This window comes from Panthera pardus, unplaced genomic scaffold (assembly GCF_024362965.1).
Source record: "Panthera pardus isolate Hobbes unplaced genomic scaffold, ASM2436296v1 HiC_scaffold_11, whole genome shotgun sequence".
Classification (NCBI taxonomy): domain Eukaryota; kingdom Metazoa; phylum Chordata; class Mammalia; order Carnivora; family Felidae; genus Panthera; species Panthera pardus.
In genome coordinates, this window is record NW_026526666.1 from 9,062,752 (window position 1) to 9,088,709 (window position 25,958).

The 25,958-nt window shown below is 35.8% G+C and overlaps 1 protein-coding gene across 3 annotated transcripts in view; it reads right to left on the reverse strand.

Moving 5' to 3' along the window:
- The window catches only part of SYCP1 (synaptonemal complex protein 1), a 124,823-nt gene that overhangs the window by 89,973 nt on the left and 8,892 nt on the right, over window positions 1-25,958 (reverse strand). For all 3 annotated transcript variants that reach the window (XM_019457936.2, XM_053890884.1, XM_053890882.1), the window contains 5 exons: window positions 18,750-18,823; window positions 9,671-9,729; window positions 8,163-8,232; window positions 7,146-7,219; window positions 4,692-4,800 (listed from right to left, as the gene is read on the reverse strand). In XM_019457936.2, the coding sequence (XP_019313481.2) occupies window positions 4,692-4,800; window positions 7,146-7,219; window positions 8,163-8,232; window positions 9,671-9,729; window positions 18,750-18,823 (386 nt within the window). The remainder of the gene's footprint in view (window positions 1-4,691; window positions 4,801-7,145; window positions 7,220-8,162; window positions 8,233-9,670; window positions 9,730-18,749; window positions 18,824-25,958) is intronic.

The following is a 25,958-nucleotide window of genomic DNA, read 5'->3' on the forward strand; positions in this document are numbered from 1 at the left end:
CGGCTCAGGTCATGATCTTGCACTTCATGGGTTCAAGCCCCATGTCAGGCTCTGCGCTGACATCTCAGAGCCTGGAGCCTACTTCAGATTCTGTGTCTCCCTCTTTCTCTCCACCCCTCCCCAGCTTTCCTCACTCTCCTCTCGCTCTCTCAAAAATAAACAAATATTAAAAAAGGAAAGGAATCCAAGAACTAAACCTCTATACAATAAGCTGACACACTGTTTATGTAAAGGAAGCCAAAGGAAACCAATCCTCAAGCAGATTTGCAGCCCAGGTTCCCATGACCTGAGTGGTCCAAGGAACCCGAAGCCTTGAAACTGAAGCTCGGAGCCTGGAGCCTGGAGCCTGGAGCCTGGAGCCTGCTTTGGATTCTGTGTCTCGTTCTCTCTCTGCCCCTCTCCCACTTGTGCTCTGTCTCATTCTGTCTCTCAAAAATAAATAATAGGGGCGCCTGGGTGGCGCAGTTGGTTAAGCGTCCGACTTCAACCAGGTCACGATCTCGCAGTCCGTGAGTTCGAGCCCCGCGTCAGGCTCTGGGCTGATGGCTCGGAGCCTGGAGCCTGTTTCAGATTCTGTGTCTCCCTCTCTCTCTGCCCCTCCCCCGTTCATGCTCTGTCTCTCTCTGTCCCAAAAATAAATAAAAAACGTTGAAAAAAAAATTAAAAAAAATAAAATAAAATAAATAATAAATGTAAAAGAAAAAAAATTTGAATAGACCCATAACCACTAAAGAAATTAAATCTTACTCAAAAACCTCCCAACAAACAAGACTCCAGGGCCAGACAGCTTTCCAGGGGAATTCTACCAAACATTTAAGTAAGAGTTAATACCTATTCTTTTGAAACTGTTCCAAAAAATACAAATGGCAGAAAAACTTCCAAACTCATTCTATAAGACCAGCCACTATCTTGATTCCAAAACTAGATAAAGACCCCCACTAAAAAGGAGAACCACAGCCCAATTTCCCTGATGAACATGGATGCAAAAATTCCCAACAAGATACCAGCAAACCAAATCCAACATTACATTAAAAGAATTATTCACCACAATCAAGTGGGATTTATTCCTGGGATACAGGACTGGTTCAACATCTACAAATCAACCAACATGATACATCACATTAATAAAAAATTAAAAAAACTACATGATCCTCTAAATAGAGAAAAACCATTTGACAGTATACAGCATCCTTTCTTGATAAAAACCCTCAAGAAAGCAGGGACAAAAAGGAACATACCTCAACATCACAAATGCTATATAGGGAAGACCCACAGCTAATATCAACCTCAATGGGGAAAAACTGAGAGCTTTCCCTCTAAGGTCAAGAACATGACAGAGATGTCCACTCTCACCACTGTTGTTCAAGATGGTGTTGGAAGTCCCGGCCTCAACATTCAGACAACAAAAAGAAATAAAAGGCATTCAAATCCACATGAAAGAAGTCAACTTTTCACTATTCACAGATGACATGATACTCGACATGAAAAACCCAGAAGACTCCACCAAAAAACTGCTACAACTGATACATGAAATCAGCAAAGTCACAGGATATTAAATCAATGTACAGAAATCTGTGGAATTTCTATACACCAATAATGAAGCAGCAGCAAGAGTAATCAAGGAATTGATCCCATTTACAACTGCACTGAAAACTATAAAATACCAAGGAATAAACTTAACCAAAGAGGTAAAAGATCTATATGCTGAAAACTACGGAAGACACAAGAAATGAAAAAACATTCCATGCTCATGGATTGGAAGAACAAATATTGTTAAAATGTCAATACTACAGAAAGCAATCTATGTAGTCAATGCAATCCCTATCAAAATAACACCAGCATTCTTCACAGAGCCAGAACAAAGAATTCTAAAATTTGTATGGAACCAGAAAAAACCCTGAACAGCCAGAGTAATGTTAAAAAAGAAAACCAAAGCTGGAGGCATCACAATTCTGGACTTCAAGCTGTATTACAAAGCTGTAATCATCAAGACAGTATGATATTGGCACAAAAACAGACACATGAATCAACGGAACAGAATAGAGAACCCAGAAATAGACCCACAAATGTATGGCCAACTAATCTTTGACAAAGCAGGAAAGAATATCCAGTGGAAAAAAGGGAGTCCCTTCAGCATATGATGTTGGGAAAACTGGACAGTGACATGCAGAATGAACCTGGACCACTGTCTTACACAAAAATAAACTCAAAATGGATGAAAGACCTAAATGTAAGACAGAAAATCATCAAAATCCTAGAGGAGAAAACAGGCAATCTTTTTGACCATGGCCACAGCAACTACTTCTAGACATGTCTCCGGAGGCAAGGGAAACAAAAGCAAAAATAACTATTATATTTCATCAAGATAAAAAGTTTCTGCACAGTGAAGGAAACAATCAACAAAACTAAAAGGCAACCAATGGAATGGAAAAAGATATTTGCAATGACATACTGGATAATTGGTTAGTATCCAAAATCTATAAAGAACTTACCAAACTCAATGCCCAAAAAACAAATAACCCAGTGAAGAAATGGGCAGAAGACATGAACTTTTCCAAAGAGGACATCCAGATGGCTAGCAGACACATGAAAAGATGCTCAATATCACTCATCATCAGGGAAATACAAATCAAAACCACAATGAGATACCACCTCACACTGGTCAGAATGGCTAATATTAACAACTCAGGAAACAACAGATGTAGAATTACCCTACAACCCAGCAATTACACTACTAGGTATTTATCTGAAGGATACAAAAATGCTGATTCAAAGGGTCACATACATCCCAATGTTTATAGTAGCTCTATCAACAATAGCTACATTATGGAAAGATCCCAAATCCAGTCCATTGACTGACGAATGGATAAAGAAGATGTGGTATATATAAACAATGGAAAATTACTTGGCAATCAAAAAAAATGAAATCTTGCCATTTGCAACAACATGGATGGAACTAAAGTGTACTATGCTAACCGAAATGAGACAGAGAAAGATAAATATCGTGTGATTTCACTCATATGTGGAATTTAAGAAACAAAAGAAATGAACATAGGGAAAGGGAAGGAAAAATAAGACAAAAACAGAGAGAGAGACAAACCATAAGAAACTCTTAAAGTACAGAGAACAAACTGAAGGTTGCTGGAGGGGTATTGGATGGGGGGGGGGGGATGGACTAAAGGGGGAATGGGCATTAAGGAGGGCACTTGCTGGGATGAGCACTGGGTATTACATGCAAGTGATGAATCACTAAATTCTACTTATGAAATCATTATTACACTATATGTTAACTTGGATTTAAATAAAACTTTAAAAATAATTTAAATATTTTAAAAATAAATTAAAAAGAAAAGCAAATTAGACACAGAAGGTGGGATTAGGTAACAGGTCAATAGAAGATCTCCCAACTGAAACAAAGAGAAAAAATAAAAGATATACCGCATATGGGACACAATGAAAAGTAACTTAAATGAATACATTTCAGTGCTTATGAGTCTGCAGAATCACAGAGAATTAGTTACTTAGTACCAGGAAATTGTTTCCAGTTTAAATGATAAGATTAAACATTCATTCATCCTAACAACTCTTTAGCTATTATGTACACAGCAATATGCTAGGCATTGAATTACACAGATACTTAATGAAATACAGCCCTGCCTGCAAGACACCCATAGTCACAGATGAGTAATGGTTAAGCCATTCTTAAGAATAAGGAGTTCACTGGAATTTAGGCAAAATATTTGGAGTGGAGGTAAGAGGCTCACTTGTGGTAGAGGAAGTAGCCAAAATCATGATGGAGAGATAAGAAGAACAAAAAATGTATGGGAAGTTAAACTATTTCATACCTGGAGTATACCGATTTAGTAATAACAGTAATGTAAAATGAGTGGGCAACGTTTCACCCAAACTATGTAATCATTTATCATGTGAAAAAAAGAATTTTTTTTTAAGAGAGAAGTGACAAATATCACAAGATCTATATGACGCTCTCGAAGGTATACAGTATTTCACAAAGTGTATTATGCCTTCCAAGTGCCCTGCCACCTAAACAAGTTTGAAAAATATTCAATAAGGTGGTCTAAACATAACATGACATTCAAGAACCTTCACAATCTGACCCAAACATTCTTTTCCAGTCATGTACCTGAGTTCTCTAAGATATAAACACACAAATCAGTGTTTCAAATATACCCTAACTCTGACACTTCTATGACTTGCACAAGGCATTTCTTCTGCCTACATTCTCCCCTCCAATTCAGTAGAGAAACTTTAATCATCAAAGGTATATTTAGTTTAACAAGCAATTTTCCCTAATACCTTTCCCAATACCTCTAGAGTGTTCCCAGGGTATTCATTCATTCATGAAATATTTATTGAGTATGCTGTGTGCCAAACACTGTTCTAGGCACTTGGAATGCATCAGTAAACAAAAGAAAGAAAATCCCTGTTTTCTTGAAGCATTTTGTTGAAATTCTGAAGAAAGGGACAGTATGGAAAAGTGAAAAGAGCATATGTACACTGAAAAATCTCCCTAAGTGACTCTATTACACCCTCCTCCAAAGATCCAATCCATGTTGAGAATTACAGCACTAGAAAGCATTACGACAAAACTGTAATGAAAGCCAAAATTTTAAATATAACAAGAGTAATACACAAGACACATTGTTATATTTTCTTATGTAAATTCTTACTTGTCTTTTCCTCTAATTGATTAACTTTATCTCTGGATTCCTCCAGCAGAAATACCAAATCTTTCATTTCATTTTCTTTCTCAGTATTTTGGACCAATAGTAGTGATACCTAAAATGAAATATTTAAATAATACAATATAAATATGAAAAATTAAATATAACACCTTAGCATTTACCATTACCTACGATTATTTATGTATTTGTTTATATGCTTTTCAACTGGTTGTGCCTGGCATTTAGTACATATTTGCATAATAAACATTTACTAAGTGAATGAACAAACTAATATGATCTACCCAATGATCTACGCGATACTATAATATGCATTTCAAGTTAGTACTTAGAATACACAGATAATGAAATAGATATATAATGAAATCTATTGGCTCATTTATTCCATAAATATTATGGAGCACCTACTTCATTCCACAAACCATAATAAGCATTGAGTATACAGAGATAAGGAAACTTACCTTAAAGAAACTCAGAGCCTACACCAGGAGACAACTATACTTGAATATTATTAGTAACAGGACAAAATGTTATATGAATCAGCACACACACACACACACACACACACACACACACACACACACCTAAATCAGTCTTAGAGGATGTAAATAAAAATTAATCCTTCTCAGAGTACTGAATTGAGTCTTGATAGACAAATAGAAATTAATCAAACACAGAAATTAACATTCTAACTCATACAAGAACACAAAGGATCAAGAGATCATGTTTTATTTAAAGAGCTGAAAATATTCAGATGGCTAGAGTATAGAGTCCATGTGAAGAAAAAGGTAAAAGATAAACTTATAAAGACAAGCTGAAGACTCACAGATTCAAGATGGCAGAAAGACCTGTCTGCCCTGTATTCAATTCCAAATCACCCAAGAAATAACCAGGAGAACAAAGACAAATTCCATTTCCCATGAAACTATGAGACTTCTATCACCCAAACCACAATATGTAAAGAAGGAAAGCAGTTAAAAGGAATGGAAAATGATGTAGTATAGAAAAGCAAGGTCAAACCTAAGAGCCTACACAGGGAAGATACTATTGAGAAGCAAAACAATTCAATCCCAAAGGACTCCAGAATGTTTCAAGAATTAGAGGCAACAGACACTGTGGAAGATAGGTATAAAAAAGACTAAGTATAAGGAGGCTATTTGGAAGTCTGTATAAAGCGTATTAAAACCTCCCCAGGTCCACTTAATCCTCCTTTTTCGGACTCTCCTCCTTGATAGCCAATGTAGTCAGAGAACTAACCTGACTAAAGATACAGACGTAGTCATATTGAAAAAGAGAATCTCTAAACCTAGGTTTTCTAATCACAGGGAGGGTTGTAATGAAAGGTCAGCCTGTGGAATAGTAAAACTCATTCTGTCCTTCCTACTCTGCCAGCCTCAATCCAAAATGCCATCAGTCAAGTCTGTATCACCATGCAGGAATTTGGAGAATTAAAAAAAAAAAAAAAAAGCATTATAAATAATGACATTTAGGAGTCCATAGCAAAACACTAGTTGGCCACGCCACCATTTCACAGGGAACCCCACCAATCTATAAGCCCTGCCCATGCACCCAGAACTCCAACAAGCTTTTTAGCACTTCCTTCTTCTTTTCTGTTCTTTATAATATTCACAATTTTAACTTTTAAAAAGGCCTTCTCTCAGAAATCTGGTTTAAAAGTTCAGTTACAATATGGAAAATTATTAAGTCTTTCAAAAGATCTAAGCCTTAACACATAAATTTAACCAGAATTTAAAAATACAAGTATCTTCTCTGTACTTTCAATTAACTTTTGTTACTATTGTTTAAGTAGATATCCTTGTTATCTATCATTACAAAGTATCTTATAAAAAATTAAAAAAAAAAAACTCTGAAAAAATAGGGGGAGACAGAAAGAAGGGGATTCCTTTCTATAAAACATTTTCCATTGGTAAGCATGACTTGAAATTGATTAAGTTGGCATAATTGACATTCTTGTGAATGTCAAAGAACACAGACATTATTTTCACATTTTCCACTATGTGACATTAATAGAAAGAAGCAAAAGAGTATTTTAGTTCCCCCTCCTTGGTGTCATTAATACCAAATACATTTCAAAATAAACTGCAAAATAGGAGTTGAGTGGTCAACGATCATCATCTTTACATTTGATAAAATTTTTATCTAAAGTTCTCATAAAATATTTTTGCAGCAATGTTACCCACTAATATAAATATTGTAGAAAATTCACTGAGTTTTTAAAATAGGGCTGCCATTCAGGGCATGCATGTTTGAACAATGGAAATTAATTCTGCTAGGTAAATAGCTAAGTATTTGGAAATATATATTTAAAATCTCTCACAGAAATTTATCATGCAGTCTGCAATAGATTTCTTTTGAAATTTTAAGTACTTTATGAATTAGCGAATACAAAGAATACAAAGAGTTGATTTTTTTTAAAAATACCTGCTTTTCCTTGTCATTTACTTCCCTCTTATATTCCTCTTCAAGGTGTTGGAATTTTTCATGATCTTCCTTTACTTTAAAAATAAAGCCGATATACTTTAATATCTTAACACAATTACACAATAAAATTTAAAGTTTCTGAGACTTTATTTCACCTCCTTATGTATCTAGATACTAAACCTCAAAGTTCTATCAAGTTAAAACTGCTGTTTTCTTGCTGTTTAATAAAATATTGAATTTAAATAATATCAAAATATAACAAGAAAATTCTATAATTTTTATAACAGCAAATATGTAAAACCTTATACTTTATAACACCCTAACCTGAAATAACAGATTTTAAATATATACAGAGTTGACCCCTGAACAACAAACATTAGGGACACTGACCCCTACACAGTTGAAAATCCACATATACTTTTGACTCCCCAAAAACTGAACTACTAATAGCCTACTGATGACCAGAAGCCTTACCCATAACATGTTTTGTAGGTCATATGTATTATATACTGTATTCTTGCACTAAAGTAAGCTAGAGAAAATGTTAAGAAATTCATAAGAGAAAGTACATTTATAGTACTATGTTGTATTAACTGAAAAAAATCCACAGAAGTGGACCTGCACAGTTTAAATTTGTGTTGTTCAAGGGTCAACTTGTTATTTTATCATGAAACTTTACCAAGAAATGTAAAAATAAGACCAAATCACTCTTCTAAAAAATTAAGTACAAACCATAGTAAGTTTGATTTCAGGGAAAATGTAGCTTTGAAGCCAAAAGACTATTTTTAACATATATCAATTCCCTGCCACATTCCACAAGATTTTGAGGGGTTTACAAAACCCTGAGTACGAAATTTAAAAGACCTGAGGAATCAAGCTGAAGCTAGGAAAACATTAAAGGAATCTAATTTTTTATTAGATTTATATATTTTTATTTATTTTTATTTTATTTATTTTATTTATTTATATTTTTTATAAACATCAGTAGAGTAATATAAAATTAAATAGGATCCATACATTTAAAATGCATTTCCAATCTGGAATTCTCAGCTTGCCCACGAAGTTCCTCAAAAGCTATTATCATTTTCTGAAATATAAAATTTGACTTTTAAGAATCATACTAACATTTTTTAAATAGGTTCTTCAAACTATGAAAATATTAATAAATTTGTCTCATGATCACTAGATATAAAAACACTCAACTTTGAATAATGAAATTCCCATAACTTGCAATAATTAAATAACTTACTAAAAATGTATTAAGTGCCTACTAAATTAGCTTCCCAGATGCTTAAATGCACTGGAGACATGTTACATACTACCAAACAGCAGCAAAATGATTTTTGGTATTCTAGTCATTTACTTAATAGCCCATATCAAAGTCTATAATTTTACATATTTTTTTGCTTACTTAATTTCTGTCTTCCCCCCACTAAAGTGTAACCTCTGTGAGGTCTCCCTCCTATTAGAGTCCAAATTAACACTTACGTCATCTAGCAGTGTTAAGTTCATTCAGCATTCAACAAATCCTGATTTGCGGATTTGTACGAATTCATTTATTTGTTTAATAAATAGTTACTGAGTATCTACCATGTGCCAGCCACTGTTTCAGGCACTTAGGATATAGGACAAGGTTCTGATAGGGAACCAATTTATATTCCAGGGTAATGGAAAATACTTACATATACATCTATATCAAATAAATGTCATGTGGCTTTCAGCAAAGTTAAACACGGTGAGGAGATAGAGAAAAACTGAAAGGAAAGGTATTTTAGATAAAGTAGTAAGGGGGATAATTAAAAAGGAGAATGAAGCTTAAGAGTTCTCATAAAATCTTGGACACAAAAGTTCTAGACAAAGTCAAAGAACCGAGATCATAAAGAAGTTACAAGTTTGAGAAACATAGAAGAGAATGACTATAGCTGAAAAAGCAAAGTGGAAAACAAGAGGGATAAGAAAGGTAAGGAGGAACCAGACACATTAGTAATACTTTGTATTTTTTTTCAAATTAATGGTTATGTAACATAATGTGATAGTCTCTGACACAGAGTTAATACATTTTTGATAAATTAAGTTAAATGGTGTCACTAACACATAAATTCAAAAGCCACTGAATAACAAAACATTAACACACCTAGTACAGAATCTTAATCTTATTGGATATAATCCTATGTCAACAAATAATAATCCTTTTATCAAGAAGAGTTACATATATCTTTGTAGCTATCACTCAATTTTGCTTAGAAATGTCTCTATTTAGCAGTGCCTATGTGGCTCAGTCAGTTGAGCATCCGACTTCAGCTCAGGTCATGATCTCATGGTTCATGGGTTTGAGTCCTACACATCAGGCTCTGCACTAAAGGCTCGGAGCCTGGAGTCTGGTTCAGATTTTGTGTCTCCCTCTCTCTCTATGCCCCTTCCCTGCTTGTGTGTGCTCGCTCTCTCCCGCTCTCTCTCTCTCTCAAAAATAAACACTTTTTTTAAATGCCTCTGTTTAAAACATTTAACTTTTCACTACAACTTACCTCAATGTTATTATTTAGATCCACATATACTTGCCTAGTTTCTTCCCGTTCATATTCATCTATTAATATAAAATAATTCAGAATTAAATTTAAAAATGATTATAATGCCAATAATACTCAAAATGCCTCAAGAAACCATTAAAATATTTAAAATTCTGTTAGTGAAATGTATTAGTATATCCTGAGTCTCTGAAAATAGTATCAAATGTACAGAATTGTTGATTACTATGTTGTACATCTGAAACTAACATAATGTTGTATGTCAACTCTACTTCAGTAACAAAGTTTTTTAAATAAGCTACTTCATAGTAGTTTCACAGCAAGGCACAGCAAGGCATGATTTTATTTCAACCTCAAAAGTTCTAATTTTCTTTTACCGAATTACTACCCATGAATTTATTCAAACTTTGTAAAATATATTTACAGTTTTAGCCTTTAAAATGAGTAGGGATTTAACAATTATTCTATTAAGTACTTTCTCCTGTGTATATTTATGATTCATAGAGTCCACATGAAAACCAAAGCCCATGATCTCTTGCTCTACTTCTGAGGAGGCAGAAAGGAAGATAAACTTGCTCTTCATGCCTTGAGGTTTAAGAATAGGTGTGGCTCCAGAGAGAAATCCCCTATAAATCCTCTACAACCTTTTTATTTTTCTGGGTGTTTTTTTTTTTTTTTTTTACCTGAGCAATGATTCCCTCTAGCTATGCTGAGGGGAATGAAGGTAGAAGGCAGTACCTTAATTACAAAGCAGTAACAGACAACGTGGCTGTTCCTTTATCATCCCCCCAAATGAGACCAGCATTACATTAAAGCATGTTAAATTTAAAGATGGTAGGGGCGCCTGAGTGGCTCAGTTGGTTAAGCGTCCAACTTCAGCTCAAGTCATGATCTCACAGTCTGTGAGTTCGAGCCCCGCATCAGGCTCTGTGCTGACAGCTCAGAGCCTGGAGCCTGTTTCAGATTCTGTGTCTCCCTCTCTCTCTGACCCTCCCCCATTCATGCTCTGTCTCTCTCTGTCTCAAAAATAAATAAACGTTAAAAAAAAAATGTAAAGAGGGTATTAGTCCCAGACTCTCAGTAACCAGCTGCAAACAAGAGAATAGCAGCTGTCAATGGGAACCCAAATAACCAAAAAGAGGGTACATGAACTATCTTTAGAAGAATGCAGGTGTGCTAAACCCCTAAAAAATAATGGAGAAAGCTCTGGACTTACAGCATATGAAACAGGAACTGAACCAATTTTATCTGAATATTAAAGGGCTGGAAATAAAGGGCTGGAAAATTTAAGGAAATAGAGGCAGAATATATCAGCATTTGAACAGAAAGATAGTTCATACTTCTCACTCCATCTATTCTGTTTTATATTCACTACTTACACACTTAGTAACACATCTTCTCTATTCCTCAGAAATGATTTGTACCAAAGAACTGCATTCTACTGCCAACATCTCCAATTTTCCCATTACCAATACCATTAGTACTTCCAAGATACCATCCAGCCATTCTTCCAATAGAAAAGTACTGGAAATTAAATAAAACTACAAAAAAGAACATAAACGGGTATAGATATACTTTACAGTTGTCAGAAGCAAGACCCTATAGGTAGTACAAAGTAGGGACTCTGGTAGCTGTTGAGTGTTCCAATGTGGTAATGCAGTATTGTAAAAATATAACCCTACATTTTCTGTTTTTCTTCTTGATATTTATCTATCCATTGATCTATCTCCCTACCCCCCACCTTCACTCCCTTCCCTTTAGCCTCCCTCCCTCTCCCTTCACACTCTACCCCTCCTCCCCCCCCTCCCCCACACATGCTTTGCCCCAGTTTGGGCAACTAGATCTTTCAGCATGTACTGCCTTAAAGAAGAAATGATTCAGGGGTGTCTGGGTGGCTCAGTCGGTTAAGCATCCGACTTCGGCTCAGGTCATGATCTCATGGCTCATGAGTTCGAGCCCCGCGTCAGGCTCTGTGCTGACAGCTCAGAGCCTGGAACCTGCTCCAGATTCTATGTCTCCCTCTCTCTCTCTGCCCCTCTCCCACTCACACTCTCTCTCTATCAAAAATAAATAAACATTTAAAAAATAATTTAGAAAAGAAGAGATGATTCAAACAAAAGCAAAGAAAAACTCTTTGGGTTTCAAAACACCAGATTGGGGATTAAGGGAAGGATTCAGGACATAAACACTAGGTTTTTTAAATATATGAGTCAGAACAAAGATTCTCATCCTCTACGTCAAAGAAATATTTACTAATTTGTGGGAAAAAGCCTTTAGAAGGGGAAGCTAAGAGAGCTTGGTAGGTTCTGGCAGACACTTAAGAAAAGGTTCTGGAGCCCTCTACACTCACCAGACTAAGCCTCAGGGTTGAGGACCACAAAACCCCCAGCGAGTGTGGGCCAACCAAGAGCAGAGTGAGACTATACTTTTTTTCTTCAGTAGGGCTCTAGAAAGATGACAAAACCTAAGAAGAAATGCCTGTGAAGTATATCTAGGCAGATAGGGCTTTAGACAGCTTCCATTACCCTTGTTGCAACACCCGATGCAGCTGAGCATGGTGGGACAAAGCACAGAGAACCAGCAGATCTGAATGGGCCCTGAGGACAGAAATGAGGGAGGACTCAGCAGCAACCTATGTGGACCAGTTACCGAATACCAGTCGAAACGAGAAAAGTCTCCATGGATAACAAATGTCCTTCTCTACCACGTGGTACAATATGGGAACTTCCAAATTTAGATTCAACCCCAGGGGAAGGGGGAAAGTTCCCAAATTTACTAAGATTATGTTTCTTCTACGTTAGCAGCATCAAGGCTTTAAGATATTAAAAATTAAGATTTTTTAATATTTTAAGATATCAAAGTGTTATGCATGTTTCAGTTTATTGATTACAATTATGCAGAATCATAGTTTCTACATTTATCAGAGCATCAGAAAACTAGCCAGAAGGGGCAGAGTTACACAAGGTGAAAAATTTACAAACTGCTCAGGGATCTGCCATACAACTGTAAATATAAAAAGAGGATTCAGCCACTAAACCAGAGGAGGTAAATCCAGACTAAAGTCAGTTTATCACCTAGTTTATTTAGTCTGGATAGTTCTTGCTTTTTTCAATGACATATATGGTGAGAAAACCCACATGAGGCCTACAAAAAAATACTGTCAAACAAAGAAAAGGGAACAACATGAGAGATGTTAAAAGGAATAACCTATCTCTGAAAACAAAGTCTATCTAGAGAACCCAGATGAAGATTTCAGAAAACTATCCAGTATTCTCAACAGAACCAAGAAAATATGGTCAATGAAAGAGGAAGATACAGTGAAAAAAGACAGAACAGGCCACAACAGAAATGCAAGAAATGGGATAAATCAAATAGAAAAATAAATGAGGAGGAAAGGGGCAATGAATTAGATGACACTACAAGAGAATTACAGGTTAGAGGCAGAACAGTACAGAATTGATATTTCAAAAGTCAAACTGGAAATATAGGAAACAAACCCAATGAGGGGGAAAATATTAAAACAATTAGAGAAAAGAAGAACTGAAGGCCAACAAACAAGTATTGCCCAAACAAAAATCAGACAGTGCCCAAAGATATCATAAAGCATTCATGAGCTAAAAAAAAGACCGGTACAGATTGAAATGGTTGTACTGACAAAACTGTGAATTATAATGATCAAAAATACACACACACACACATACACACACACATACACACACACATACACACACACACACACAATATCTAGGTATAGATCTAGGGAACTGTGATTACCCCCATTTCACAGATGAGGAAATTGTGAGACAGAAAATTATGTTATTTTCCAGGATTCCAAAGCTAGTGAGTAGTGGGACATGATTAAAACACAGGCGTGCCTGGGGGCACCTGGGTGGCTCAGTCGGTTGAGCGTCTGACTTCAGCTTAAGCCATGATCTCATGGTTTGTGGGTTTGAGCCCAGCATCAGGCTCTGTGCTGACAGTCTGGAGCCTGCTTCAGATTCTGTGTCTCCTTCTCTCTCTGCCCCTCCCCCACTTGTGCTCTGTCTCTGTCTCTCAAAAATAAATGTAAAAAAAATTTTTTTTTTTTTTTAAACACAGGTGTGCCTGATTAAATCTAGTTTGGATAAATGCAAAGAATGCTATCTGGATCCAAAAATGTAAATGTACATGCAAAGAATGAAGCAAAAAAGAAAATGTAAAGGTTTTAATTAATAGTGAACTCACTAAGCCTATAATGCATTGTGACTATCAAATAAGCTGACCTTAGAGTTCATTAAAGACACCTACAATTAGACAATGAATAGTCCCTTACACAGGTTAAGTTACAAAACTAGATTACCTCAGACAGATCTGGACTCTATAACAAAGATGTTCAACAGATCAACCAAAATGCCAAAAGCACTTAAGAATCTTCAAATGTCTAGGCTAACGACAAGATTAAAAAAGGACAAGAAGCCAGTTTTAAAGATCTAAAGAGATAGCACATAAAAAATGACTTAGACTTTTTCCATATGCCCTAAGGAGAGCTACAATAAGAAGACAGAAACTATGTCAAGATTTCAGCTCAACATAAAAATTAAGAGCTGTCCTTAAATGACAATCTTGGGGTTAGTGAGTTTCCATCACTGAATATATTCAAACATAAAAACGACTACCACTTGGTTAGACATGCTATAAAGGAAAGTAGATCAATGGAAATGTAAGTAGACTACAAAAGCTTTAAAGTCTTTCCCAACACTAAAACACTAACTACTTTAGGTTAGGACTTAAGGCTACAAAAAAAAAAAAAAAAAAAAAAAAGCTAATGCAATATTTCGAATAGCAGGCTAAAGAATTCAATATCATTCAGTGTGCAACAGCCATTTAAAGGGTTTTTTTTTTTAAAGGTGCATCTAAGAACAGATTTGTTCTTTTATTAACCTATCACCTACTATCTTGAAAGACATTGTCTAAAGAACGGACTATACTGAATTAAGATATGATCCCTTGTCCTTAAGCTTGCAGTGAGATGTCTAGCATATAGTAGTAGACACTCAAATATTTGTTGAGGGAATTCATAAATACAGTACATGGTAAAGGTATACAAAGAAGAGGAGCATCTAAATCAGACTACAAAATTGGGGAATATTTCCCAAGAGTAGTAACATTTATTCTGAGTTTTGAAGGACAAATACGAGCTAAGGAGATGAAGGAAAGAGGATCAGTCAATAAAAAAATATATTCAAAAGCTCAGAAGCATAATCTGTTTAGGGAGTAACAAGTAGTTCTCCATGAGCCTGTATATATGGGAAAGTGGCAAACACCATGCTATCCACCAAAAAACATATGGAAAGCCATTTAATGAATTAGACAGTAACATGATTTGGTCTGTATTTTAGGAAAGCATCAAGGACTCTGTTTTCTGGTAATAGCTAAGTAATTCAGACCAACCCTCCTACTGCAGACAGTTAAAAACCTGGAGGATTTTTTAATTCTTGAAGGAATCAAAGATCTAAAAACATAATGATGAAAACATAATCAGGCCAAGAATAGATTGAGGGTTATAATTCAAAAACACCAAACCAACTTCCAGTGCCAGTCAAGATGAAGTAATTCCACTATAGCTTTTCTCTCCCATTACTTACAGCTAAAATCCCTGAATGAAATACATAAAGCAACTACTTCAGGACTCTGAAAAGTAAGCAAAGGCAGATATACTGGAGACAAAAAGTAAAATCTTAAAGAAATGACTCATGGGAAGGTGAGTTTCCTGTTAAGGTTTTTTCCTATCTTCCCTCCTAACAGTAGCCAAAGTGTAAGGCCCCAGCAGAACTGTAACAGGAAACATGAGCAGCAAAAGGAAATCCTGATTTTTTTCTTTTTTTTCCCCTCACAGACCTGTCCCCAAAATGGCCCTAGTAGTGGAATAGTAGCAGCCATGGCAGCGAGGACATACAAAACCCCAAAAGAAATTCCACATTTACAGCCAACAGGCAGGGAAAATGGGCCCAAGGCTGAGCATGGGGGAGAAATCTTAAAGACAGCTCCAAAAGAGGATTACCTAAATTATGATATGAGTCCCATGGGAAAATTGAGAGACTATACATGTACAAGACAGACCCAAAACAAATACAGCAAGGGCTTTGAAAACTAAACTCCAATATAAACCACTACCCACATCCCAGACCTAATCTTGAGTGGAGCATACAAGAAACAGAGCCAGAGCAGTATACCAAAGGCTTTGAAAACTGAACTGATACTGGAACCCAGCACACAAAAGGCAAGATGGAACTTGTGATCTGATCTGGAGTTGACAAACTGCTAAAAAATAAATAAACAAACATACATTGTCCTGGGGATTTTAAAAGGACCCAGATTCTCACAACATATAATTTCAAAATGTCCAGGATATAATCAAAACTTTTCAGCATTCAAAGAACCAGGAAAATGTGACACCATTCTAGGTCTCAAGCAAATAATCATAGATAATGAAGTACACAATGAGATAAACAAGAAGTAGAATCTAGAGGACGACACACCAGAATAGACCCCTTTAATAAACTTTATTAAAACCTTAATAAAATAATGTTTAATTTACTATGTTCATGGAGATAAAAAAGCTGAACTTAAAAATTTCAGCAAGGAACACTAGTGGTGAACATCGCATATTAAATCACTATGTTACACACCTGAAACTAATGTAACATTGTCCATCAACTTTATGTTAAAGAAAAATTTCAGCAACAAACCTGAAAGTCTAAAAAGTGACACTACGGATATTTTTAAGACCAGCTAATATATACAAAACCAAAAAATGCAATAACAAAAATTGAAACTTCGACTAATGAATTAAAAAACAAACTAGAACTAGCTAAAAAGAGAATCAGTGTACTAGAAGAGAGATTAGAAGAAATGTTCCCGAATGGCACACAAGAAAAAAGATGAAAAACATATACAAGGCAGAAATATGAAAGGTAACAGCACAGTGGCCTCACTGACTTGAAAAGATTAAACAGGCTTTCATCTAAGGGACTTTGCACTTACTATTTCCCAAAATAACTACATGGCTCACCCCCCCCCCCACACACACACACACACACTTACTAGGGTCCCTAAAATACTTCCCCAATCACCCTATCCCAAAATACTCTCTCCTTAAGTAGTTACCATCACCCAACATATAATTTGTTTATGGTCTGTGTCCCTCCACTAGGATGCATCCTCCTTAAAAGCAGAAACTGTTCATTGCTGTTTTCCTCAGCATTCAGAATATTTCATGACCCAAAGTAGACACTTAAAAAGCTGGTGAATGAATAAATGAGACAGAAAAATCCAACAGCAAAAGGAAAGACTTCAGGAAGAATCTAGATGGAGTTTACATTAATAAGTGTAAAGACTTTGTATAGGAAAAAACGATCTACACATCATATCAAGATACACTCATCGGTTCATTTAAGAAATCACCTAAAAATCTTTTTAAAGATTCAGCAAACCTCTCCCACCATCTATCTCTGACTTAGAGAACATAAAACTAAACAGAGAAAAAAAAAAAAAAAAAAAAAAACCTAGCAGCCTTGTCTCTATGGCCCAGGTTACTTTCTACAAAGCAGTCAACACACCATCCCTCTACACCCATCAGTGTATACTTTTCACCATTTTTTATATATAGATGGGAAAGCTAATATTGAAAGTTGAATAAACAGGATGCAGTGGAGGAGCTGGTAGGGTACACTACATTCTAGAACTATATATATTAGTTCTAAAAGCAAAGTACTATGTGTAGGGACAAAGAATTAAAAACACTAGCAATAGTGCATACTGGAAAGAAAGAAAGAAAGAAAGAAAGAAAGAAAGAAAGAAAGAAAGAAAGAAAGAAAGAAAGAAAGAAAGAGAAAGAAAGAAAGAGAAAGAAAGAAAGAAAAAAAGAAAGACAGACAAGGAAGAGGAGAGGGGGAAGGAAAAGGAAGAGGAGGAGGAGGAAAAAAAGAAAAAGAAAAAAGAAGAGGGAGGAGGAGGGGAGGAGCACTTTGCACTGTTATAAGCAATTTATATTTATTAACAAATTTAATTCTCAAAACAACACTAAGAGGCACTTTATTAACCAATAAACAGTGGATCAGAGATTATATAACTTATCCCAGGTCAAGTAGACAGCAACCTAACTCTTAAGCCCAGGCTCTTAAGCAATAAGCTGTGTGACACTAAAATTTTAGCTATCCTGAAAAAGCAGATAGACAGAATATCCTAATAGATTCTTGGCAGAAACAAAGTAGAGCTAGTGTGAAAATAATGACAAAGATAAAAGTATTATTTTTGAAAATAAAATTTGTTTTTCATCGAAATGAAAAAAATTCCTACAAGTAAAATCAAAATATGCATACAATGAAAAGGTGTACTTTCATATATATACCACAACCTTATTTGAATATTTTAAAAGCATGTTTCTTTAGAAGAAACTTGAGAATTCTATTTAGATAGGAAATAAATATTGCACTACTCTTAAGTACTAGGCCTTCAGCATAGCCTTCCACCAGTAGTTTCTATTATAAACATGGTTATGCATCAAAATTTAATATGCTGGTTGTTCCAGACAGAAAGAAGCTTAGTCTCAAGATCACATTTTAACTGAAATAAGAACTACAAATGTCAGATATACATCTTTTGAAATAAATTATCTTTCAAAAAAACTTTGAGCTTTGAAAGCTCAAAGAACTGAGAATCAAATCACTACTTATGCAAAGAAATGGTATGAGGCACATGTAACTTGTTCAAATCAAAGTTGGCTCCAAAAAGTGAAAAAACAATTTCTTCCCTTCTCCATTAAAATAATAATAAGTTGATGGGGCGCCTGGGTGGCTCAGTTGGTTGAGCATCCGACTTCAGCTCAGGTCATGATCTCACGGTTTGTGAGTTTGGGCCCCACGTCGGGCTTGGGCTAGGTGCTGACAGCTCAGAGCCTGGAGCCTGCTTCTGACTCTGTGTCTTCCTCTCTCTCTGCTCCTCCCCCACTCTGTCTCTCTCTCAAAAATAAACATTAAAAAAAATTTTTTTTAAATAATAACAAACTTAGAAAATCACATAAAACAAGAAAAATATTTACATTTCTTTGTCTTTTCTGCAGATCTGGCACAGGTTTCTTTGAGTAAATTACATAAATGCCTTGTAGCATTATTCCTGAAAGAAAGCAAAGAGTCTGTGTAAGTGCAATCTGATCTCAAAGCAAAATCATATGTAAAAGTTATGAAACATTATTGTTATAATTTTTGAAGAAAGTCTTATAATACTTTAATATATATATCACATCCCTCATAAATGACTATATGGAAAAAAAATGGGTTGACTGCACTATTAGCAAAGATGATTTAGTAACTGCTTCCCTTTAAAGTAAAAAGGATAGTTCCTTAACAAGTTTCTACCCAAGTAGCTATCAATAACCCTTCAGTAAACAGATCTAGATTTGCAGAAGAAAAAATATGAGAAAAGAGAGTAGGGCTTTTCATTTACTAATTATCCCACATATACTCTAGCTGTCTTACCCTCAAAACAGTAAACAGGTAATTTTCTGACTAGCCTTTCATTACATGAATAAGACGACCTCTGATCATCTCAATAGATGCAGAAAAAGCATTTAATAAAATTCAATATCCATTTGTGATAAAAACTCTCAACAAAGTTGGGTATAAAGAGAATGTACCTCAACATAATAATGGCCATATATGACAAGTACACAGCTTGCATCATATTCAACAGTAAAAAGCCAAAAGCTTTTCCTCTAAGATCAGAACGAGACAAGAATACCCCCTCTTGCCATTTTTATTCAGCATAGTATTAGAAGAACTAGTCAGAGCAATGAGGCAAGAAAATAAATAAATTAAAGGTATCAAAAAAGGTATCCAAATTAGAAAGGAAAAAGAAACTCTTAACATGATATATACAGAAAACTCTAAAGACCCCACCAAAAAACTGTTAGAAAAAACCAGTGAAGTGTGTAGGATATAAAATCAATATACACAAAAATCAGCTGCATTTGTGTACACTGATAATGAACTATCTGAAGGAGAAATTAAGAAAACAACCCTATTTACAGTTGCATCAAAAAGAATAAAATACCTAGGATTAAATTTAACCAAGGAAATTAAAGACCTGTGCACTGAAAACTATAATACATTAAGAAATTGAAGACACAAATAAATGGAAAGATATTCCATGCTCATAGATTAGAAGAATATTGTTAAAATGTCCACATTACCTAAATGGGTCCTAATACCAATTCCAATGTGGAGGGGCAGCGGTTCAATTCTTGGGACCAACAAGCAATTCTTGGGACACCAGTTGAGTGTACCACAATTCAATTCAATCTGACACTACCTACCTGGAGATAGCCTCAGATTCTAAGGGTTCGGTCCTACAAAAACTGCTGTTCCCCCAGTCCTACTTGAGATTCTACAAGTTAAGGGTTCGGTCCTACAAAACTGCTGTTCCCCCAGCCCTACTTAACCAGTTGCAAGCCCAAGTTGTTACCTACACTTCTGTCCAACTGGCTATAAATAAAAAATTCCCATGACTCACTCCTTAGTTTTCGGGACACCAGTAACAAGCTCAGATTGTTACCTATACCTCTGACAAACTGCCTATAAATCTGAGGTTCCTTAGGTTCAATTAATTTGCTGGAGCAGCTCACTGAACACTGAGAAACAATTCACTTGCCATGTTACTAGTTTATTATAAAAGAATGTAAGTCAGAAATAGTCAGGTAAAAGAGATGCATAGGGACAGGCATGGGGAAAGGGTGGGGAGCTTCCATGCTCTCTCTCTGAGCTCACCACTCTCTTCAAATCTCTTTACCAAGCTCGAAGTTTTCCTGAACCCTGTCCTCTTGGGTTTTCATGGAGGCTAAGTTACATAATCATGATTGATTAAATCATTGGTCAATGATGACAGATTCGACTTCCAGACCCTCTTCCCCTTACCAAGGGTGGAGGGGTAGGGGTGGAGAAGGACTGTAAGTTCCAACCCTCTAATCACATGCTGGGTTCTCCTAGCAGCCAACCTCATCCTTAAGTAGGTTCCAAAAGTCATCTCATTAACATAATAAGAGATACTTTTGTCACTCTTAGCACTTAGGAAATTCCAAGGGTTTTGGAAGCTATGAGCCAGGAATGGTGGATGAAAACCAAATATATACATATATATATACATATACATACATATATGTGTGTGTGTATATGTGTATGTATATATATATTTATATTTATATTTATATGAGAAATACAGATTTGGTCATCTGAATGACCAAATATATTTTTCTTATAAATATCACACTACCTAAAACAATTCACAGAATCAATGCAATCCCAACCAAATTTTCAATGGCATTTTTCAGATACAGAACAAACCTAAAATTTGTATGATATCACCAACGAGCCAAAGCAAACTTGAGAAAGAAGAGCTAGAGGAATCACACTTCCTGATTTCAAACTATATGACAAAACTAGAATAATCAAAACAGTCTGGGAGGAGGGGGGAACTGGTCAAATAGGTGATGGGGATTAAGGAGTACACTTGTTGGGATGAGCACCAAGTATTGCATGCAAGTGTTGAATCACTGTATTGTACACCTGAAACTAATATTCATTGTATGTTAACTAACTGAATTTAAAAAGTTTTTCAAAAGTATGGTATTAGCATAAAAACAGACACATAAATCAACAAAACAAACAAACCCATGCATATATGGTCAGTGAGTTCACTACAAAGGAGCCAAGAATATACAACGGGGAAAGGAGAATCCCTTCAATAAATGGTGTTGAGAAGGGGCACCTTGGTGGCTGGCTCTGGGGGTGCCTGGGTGGCTCAGTTGGTTAAGCACCGACTTTAGCTCAGGTCATGATCTCAAGGTTTGTAGGTTTGAGCCCAACATCCAGCTCTGTGCTGACAGCTCAGAGCCTGGAGACTGCTTCGGATTCTGTGTCTCCCTCTCTCTCTAACCCTCCCCTGCTCGCATTCCATGTCACTCTCTCAAAAATAAATAAACGTTAAAAAAATTATTTAAAAAAAGCCATGACAACTGAAATCAATACATGATCAGTATTTAAAAAATAATAATAAAAAAACAAAAATAAGTGCTTCTGCACAGCCAAGGAAACTACCAACAAAATGAAAAGACAACCTACTAAATGGGAGAATATATTTGCTGATCATTTTGCTATACATATATCCAATAATTATGTTTCATACCTAAAATTAATGTCATAGATAAATTATACCAATAAATTTTTTTAGAAAGTTCAATACAATGTAGTCTTGTATGTTCCAAATCTCATTACATGTTAATGAAAATTTTAAAAAAAAAAAGAAGAGGGAAAAAAGACCTCTAGATATCCTGAAGTTATCATATATTCAACAGTTAGATATAATTTTCCACCTTATAAATTTTCCATAGAAATGAACTGTTAAAAATTAATCATTAATAATGATTTTTGGGGTGTTTTTATATTTATTTATTTTTGAGAGAGCGCAAGCAGGGAAGAGGCAGAGAAAAGGGAACAGAGGATCCAAAGTGGGCTCTGTGCTGACAGCAGCACAAACCACAAACCATGACATCATGACCTGAGCTGAAGTCGGACTCTGAACCGACGAGCCACCCAGGTGCCTCTCATTAATAATGATTTTTAGCAGCACCTGGGTGGCTCAGTCACTAAGTGTGGATCTCAATTTCAGCTCAGGTCATGATCTCACTGTCCATGAGTTCAAGTCCTGCACTCTGTGCTCTGAGCACAGAGCCTGCTTGGGATTCTGTCTCCCTCTCTCTCTGCCCCTCTCTCACTTGCATGGGCATTCTCTCTCTCTGAAGAATAAATAAAAATAAACTTCTGAGTTTTTAAATCTACATATTAGTTTAGTAAAAAGCAAAAGATTATTACATAGACCATATCCTTTGACATTTTCAATAATCTAATAAATGAAAAAGCTAAGAAATCACTGAAATCAAGTGTGGTTTTTTGTCTGCTTTTTCAAAATTTTTTACTTATTTTAATTCAGGAGTAGTCAACATACAGTGTTATATTAGTTTCAGGTTTATAATACAGTAATTCAACAATTCTGGAAATTACTCAGTGCTCATGATAAATGTACTCTTAATACACTTTACCTATTTCACCCACCCCCCACCCACCTCACCTCTGGTAACCATCTGTTTGTTCTGTTTTTGGTTTGCCTTTTTTTCCTTTGTTCATTTGTTTCTTAAATTCCACAGGAGTGAAGGCTGGAGGTATCACAATTCCAGATTTCAACTGCTACTACAAATATAGTGATCAAAACTGTGGTACTGGCACAAAAAGAGACACACAGGTTAAGAGAACAGAATATAAAACCCAGAAATAAACCCACAATTATGTGGTCAACTAATCTTCAACAAAGGAGGCAAGAATATGTAATGGGAAAAAAGTCTCTTCAACAAATGGTAATGGAAAAAGTGGACAGCTACATGCAAAAGAATGAAACTGGACCACTTTCTTATACTATCCACAAAAACAAATTCAAAATGGATTTTTGAAAGGCCTAAATGTGAGACCTAAAATCATAAAACTCTTTCCAATTTGGATGCCTTTTATTTCTTTTTGTTGTCTGATTGCCCTAGAAGAAAGCACAGGCATATCAGCCATAAAACATCTTTCTAGATAGGTCTTCTGAGACAAGGGAAACAAAAGCAAAAATAAACTATTGGGACATCAAAATAAAAAGCTTTTGCACAGCAAAGGAAACAATCAACAAAACTAAAAAACAACCTACTGAAGGGGAGAAGATATTTGCAAATGACATATCTGATAGAGGGTTAGTATCCAAAATATACAAAGAACTTATAAAACTCAACACACACAAAAAAACCTGGTAACCCAATTTAAAAATGGGCAGAAGACATAAACAGTTCTCCAAAGACGACATACAGATGGCCAACAGACACCTGAAAAGATGATCAATGTCACTAATCAACAGGGAAATGCAAATCAAAATCACGCCACCTGTCAGAATGGCTAAAATCAAAAACACAAGAAACAACAAGTGCTGACGAAAATGTGGAGAAAAAAGAACCTTATGCACTGTGGGAATGCAAACTGTTGCAGCCACTGTGGAAAACAGTATGGAGGTTGCTCAAAAAATTAAAAACAGAATTACCATATGATCCAGTAATAGCACTACTGGGTATCTACCCAAAGAACACAAAAACACTAATTTGAAGGGATATACACAGTCCTATATTTATTGCAGCTTTAAAATAGCCAAAATATGGAAGCAGCCCAAGTGGCCACTGATAGATGAATGGATAAAGAAGATGTGGTGTATGCACATACACACACACACACACACACACACACACAATGGAACATTCTATCACTCAGTCATAAGAGAATGAAATTTTGCCATTTTCAACAACATGGATGGATCTAGAGAGTATAACGCTAAGAAAAATAAGCCAGTCAGAGAAAAGGTGGGTTTGCTTTATTTTTAAAGCCTGTGACTGTTCTCTAGTACAGAGCAGTAGCTCCCAAAGTATGATCCTTGGACCAGTAGCATCCACATCACTTGTTAGAAAGGCAAATTCTGAAGCCCTACTCCACTGAATCAGAAATTCGGGGTGGGGGGGGGGGGGGAGGACAACAGTATATTCTTCAACAAGCTATGCAGATAATTCAGATGCTTGCTAAAATTTGAGAACCACTGGTCTAGAGAGGGTCTTTTTTGTTAGAGGTTTTGTAAAAATCAGAACAAGTGACCATAAACCTAATTTTTCAATTACAATTTGAAAAAACAACTTCAGCCTCTTCCTGCTAATCTATGGTGAGAGGTAAAGGACGAAAGTGTCTTTAGCAATACGCTCCCCAAACCACAAAGACCCTTTGAGCAGCACAGCTTGGTATAAAACTAGCCATATATCCATATACAAGCAATCATCCAATCAAATAAATATTTCAAGTCTACTCTGTATTCACAATGGCTCAATTTTAGAATTCTGAAAACCCTTCACTGGCTTCAAAATGACCATCTGCAGCAATTTTCAATCTTTTTTTTTTTCTAGAACCAAAATTCTCTTACAAAATGAAATCTTAACTGGATACACAAGATTTTAAATTATACTGAAAAAATAAAACTATTCTTGTTGAAGGGAGCCATAGCTATAGCCAATCAGCCTTTCTTCAGCCCACTCTTCTTCAAGCCCTACCCTCCCACCCCACTTTAAGATAAAATCAAAACTCTAGCGTGTCACAAAATGCCAGAGTTGCAACCTCTAATTCTCCTCCTGGTTAATTCCTATTCGTCCTTTGGACATCCTCATCTGTAGAAAGCCTTCTCTTCTCTGATAACTATCACTATCACATGCATGCCACAGGGTTTGCCATATGCATGCCATAAGGGTTTAATTCATCAAATTAAACAAATCCCAGATAGGAGTCTGACAAATGCTGCTTTTTAAAGTAATTTCTGAATTATGTAATTGTGGATGCTTCAGGTTTGACTGCTGAAATTTGAAAATTGAGACACTAATATATGGAAATAAAATCACATATAAGGTCCTGCACTCCACTCAAAAAAAAAAAATCCCTCCCAAATTATCTAAACTATCTCAAAAGTCTTTTCCTGCTCAAAACTGTCAATAAATTAAAGTGTCCATTCCCTCTCAAACTTCTACTACAGGCCAGGCATATGGTTTTGAAATACCCAAAGTCTCCATTCATCAGTTGATGGACATTTAGGCTCTTTCCATAATTTGGCTATTGTTGAGAGTGCCGCTATAAACATTGGGGTACAGGTGCCCCTATGCATCAGTACTCCTGTATCCCTTGGATAAATTCCTAGCAGTGCTATTGCTGGGTCATAGGGTAGGTCTATTTTTAATTTTCTGAGGAACCTCCACACTGCTTTCCAGAGCGGCTGCACCAATTTGCATTCCCACCAACAGTGCAAGAGGGTTCCTGTTTCTCCACATCCTCTCCAGCATCTATAGTCTCCTGATTTCTTCATTTTGGCCACTCTGACTGGCGTGAGGTGGTATCATACTACGTGGCAATGAGAAAAAATGAAATATGGCCTTTTGTAGCAACATGGATGGAACTGGAGAGTGTGATGCTAAGTGAAATAAGCCATACAGAGAAAGACAGATACCATATGGTTTCACTCTTATGTGGATCCTGAGAAACATAACAGAAACCCATGGGGGAGGGGAAGGAAAAAAAAAAAAAAAAAGAGGTTAGAGTGGGAGAGAGCCAAAGCATAAGAGACTGTTAAAAACTGAGAATAAACTGAGGGTTGA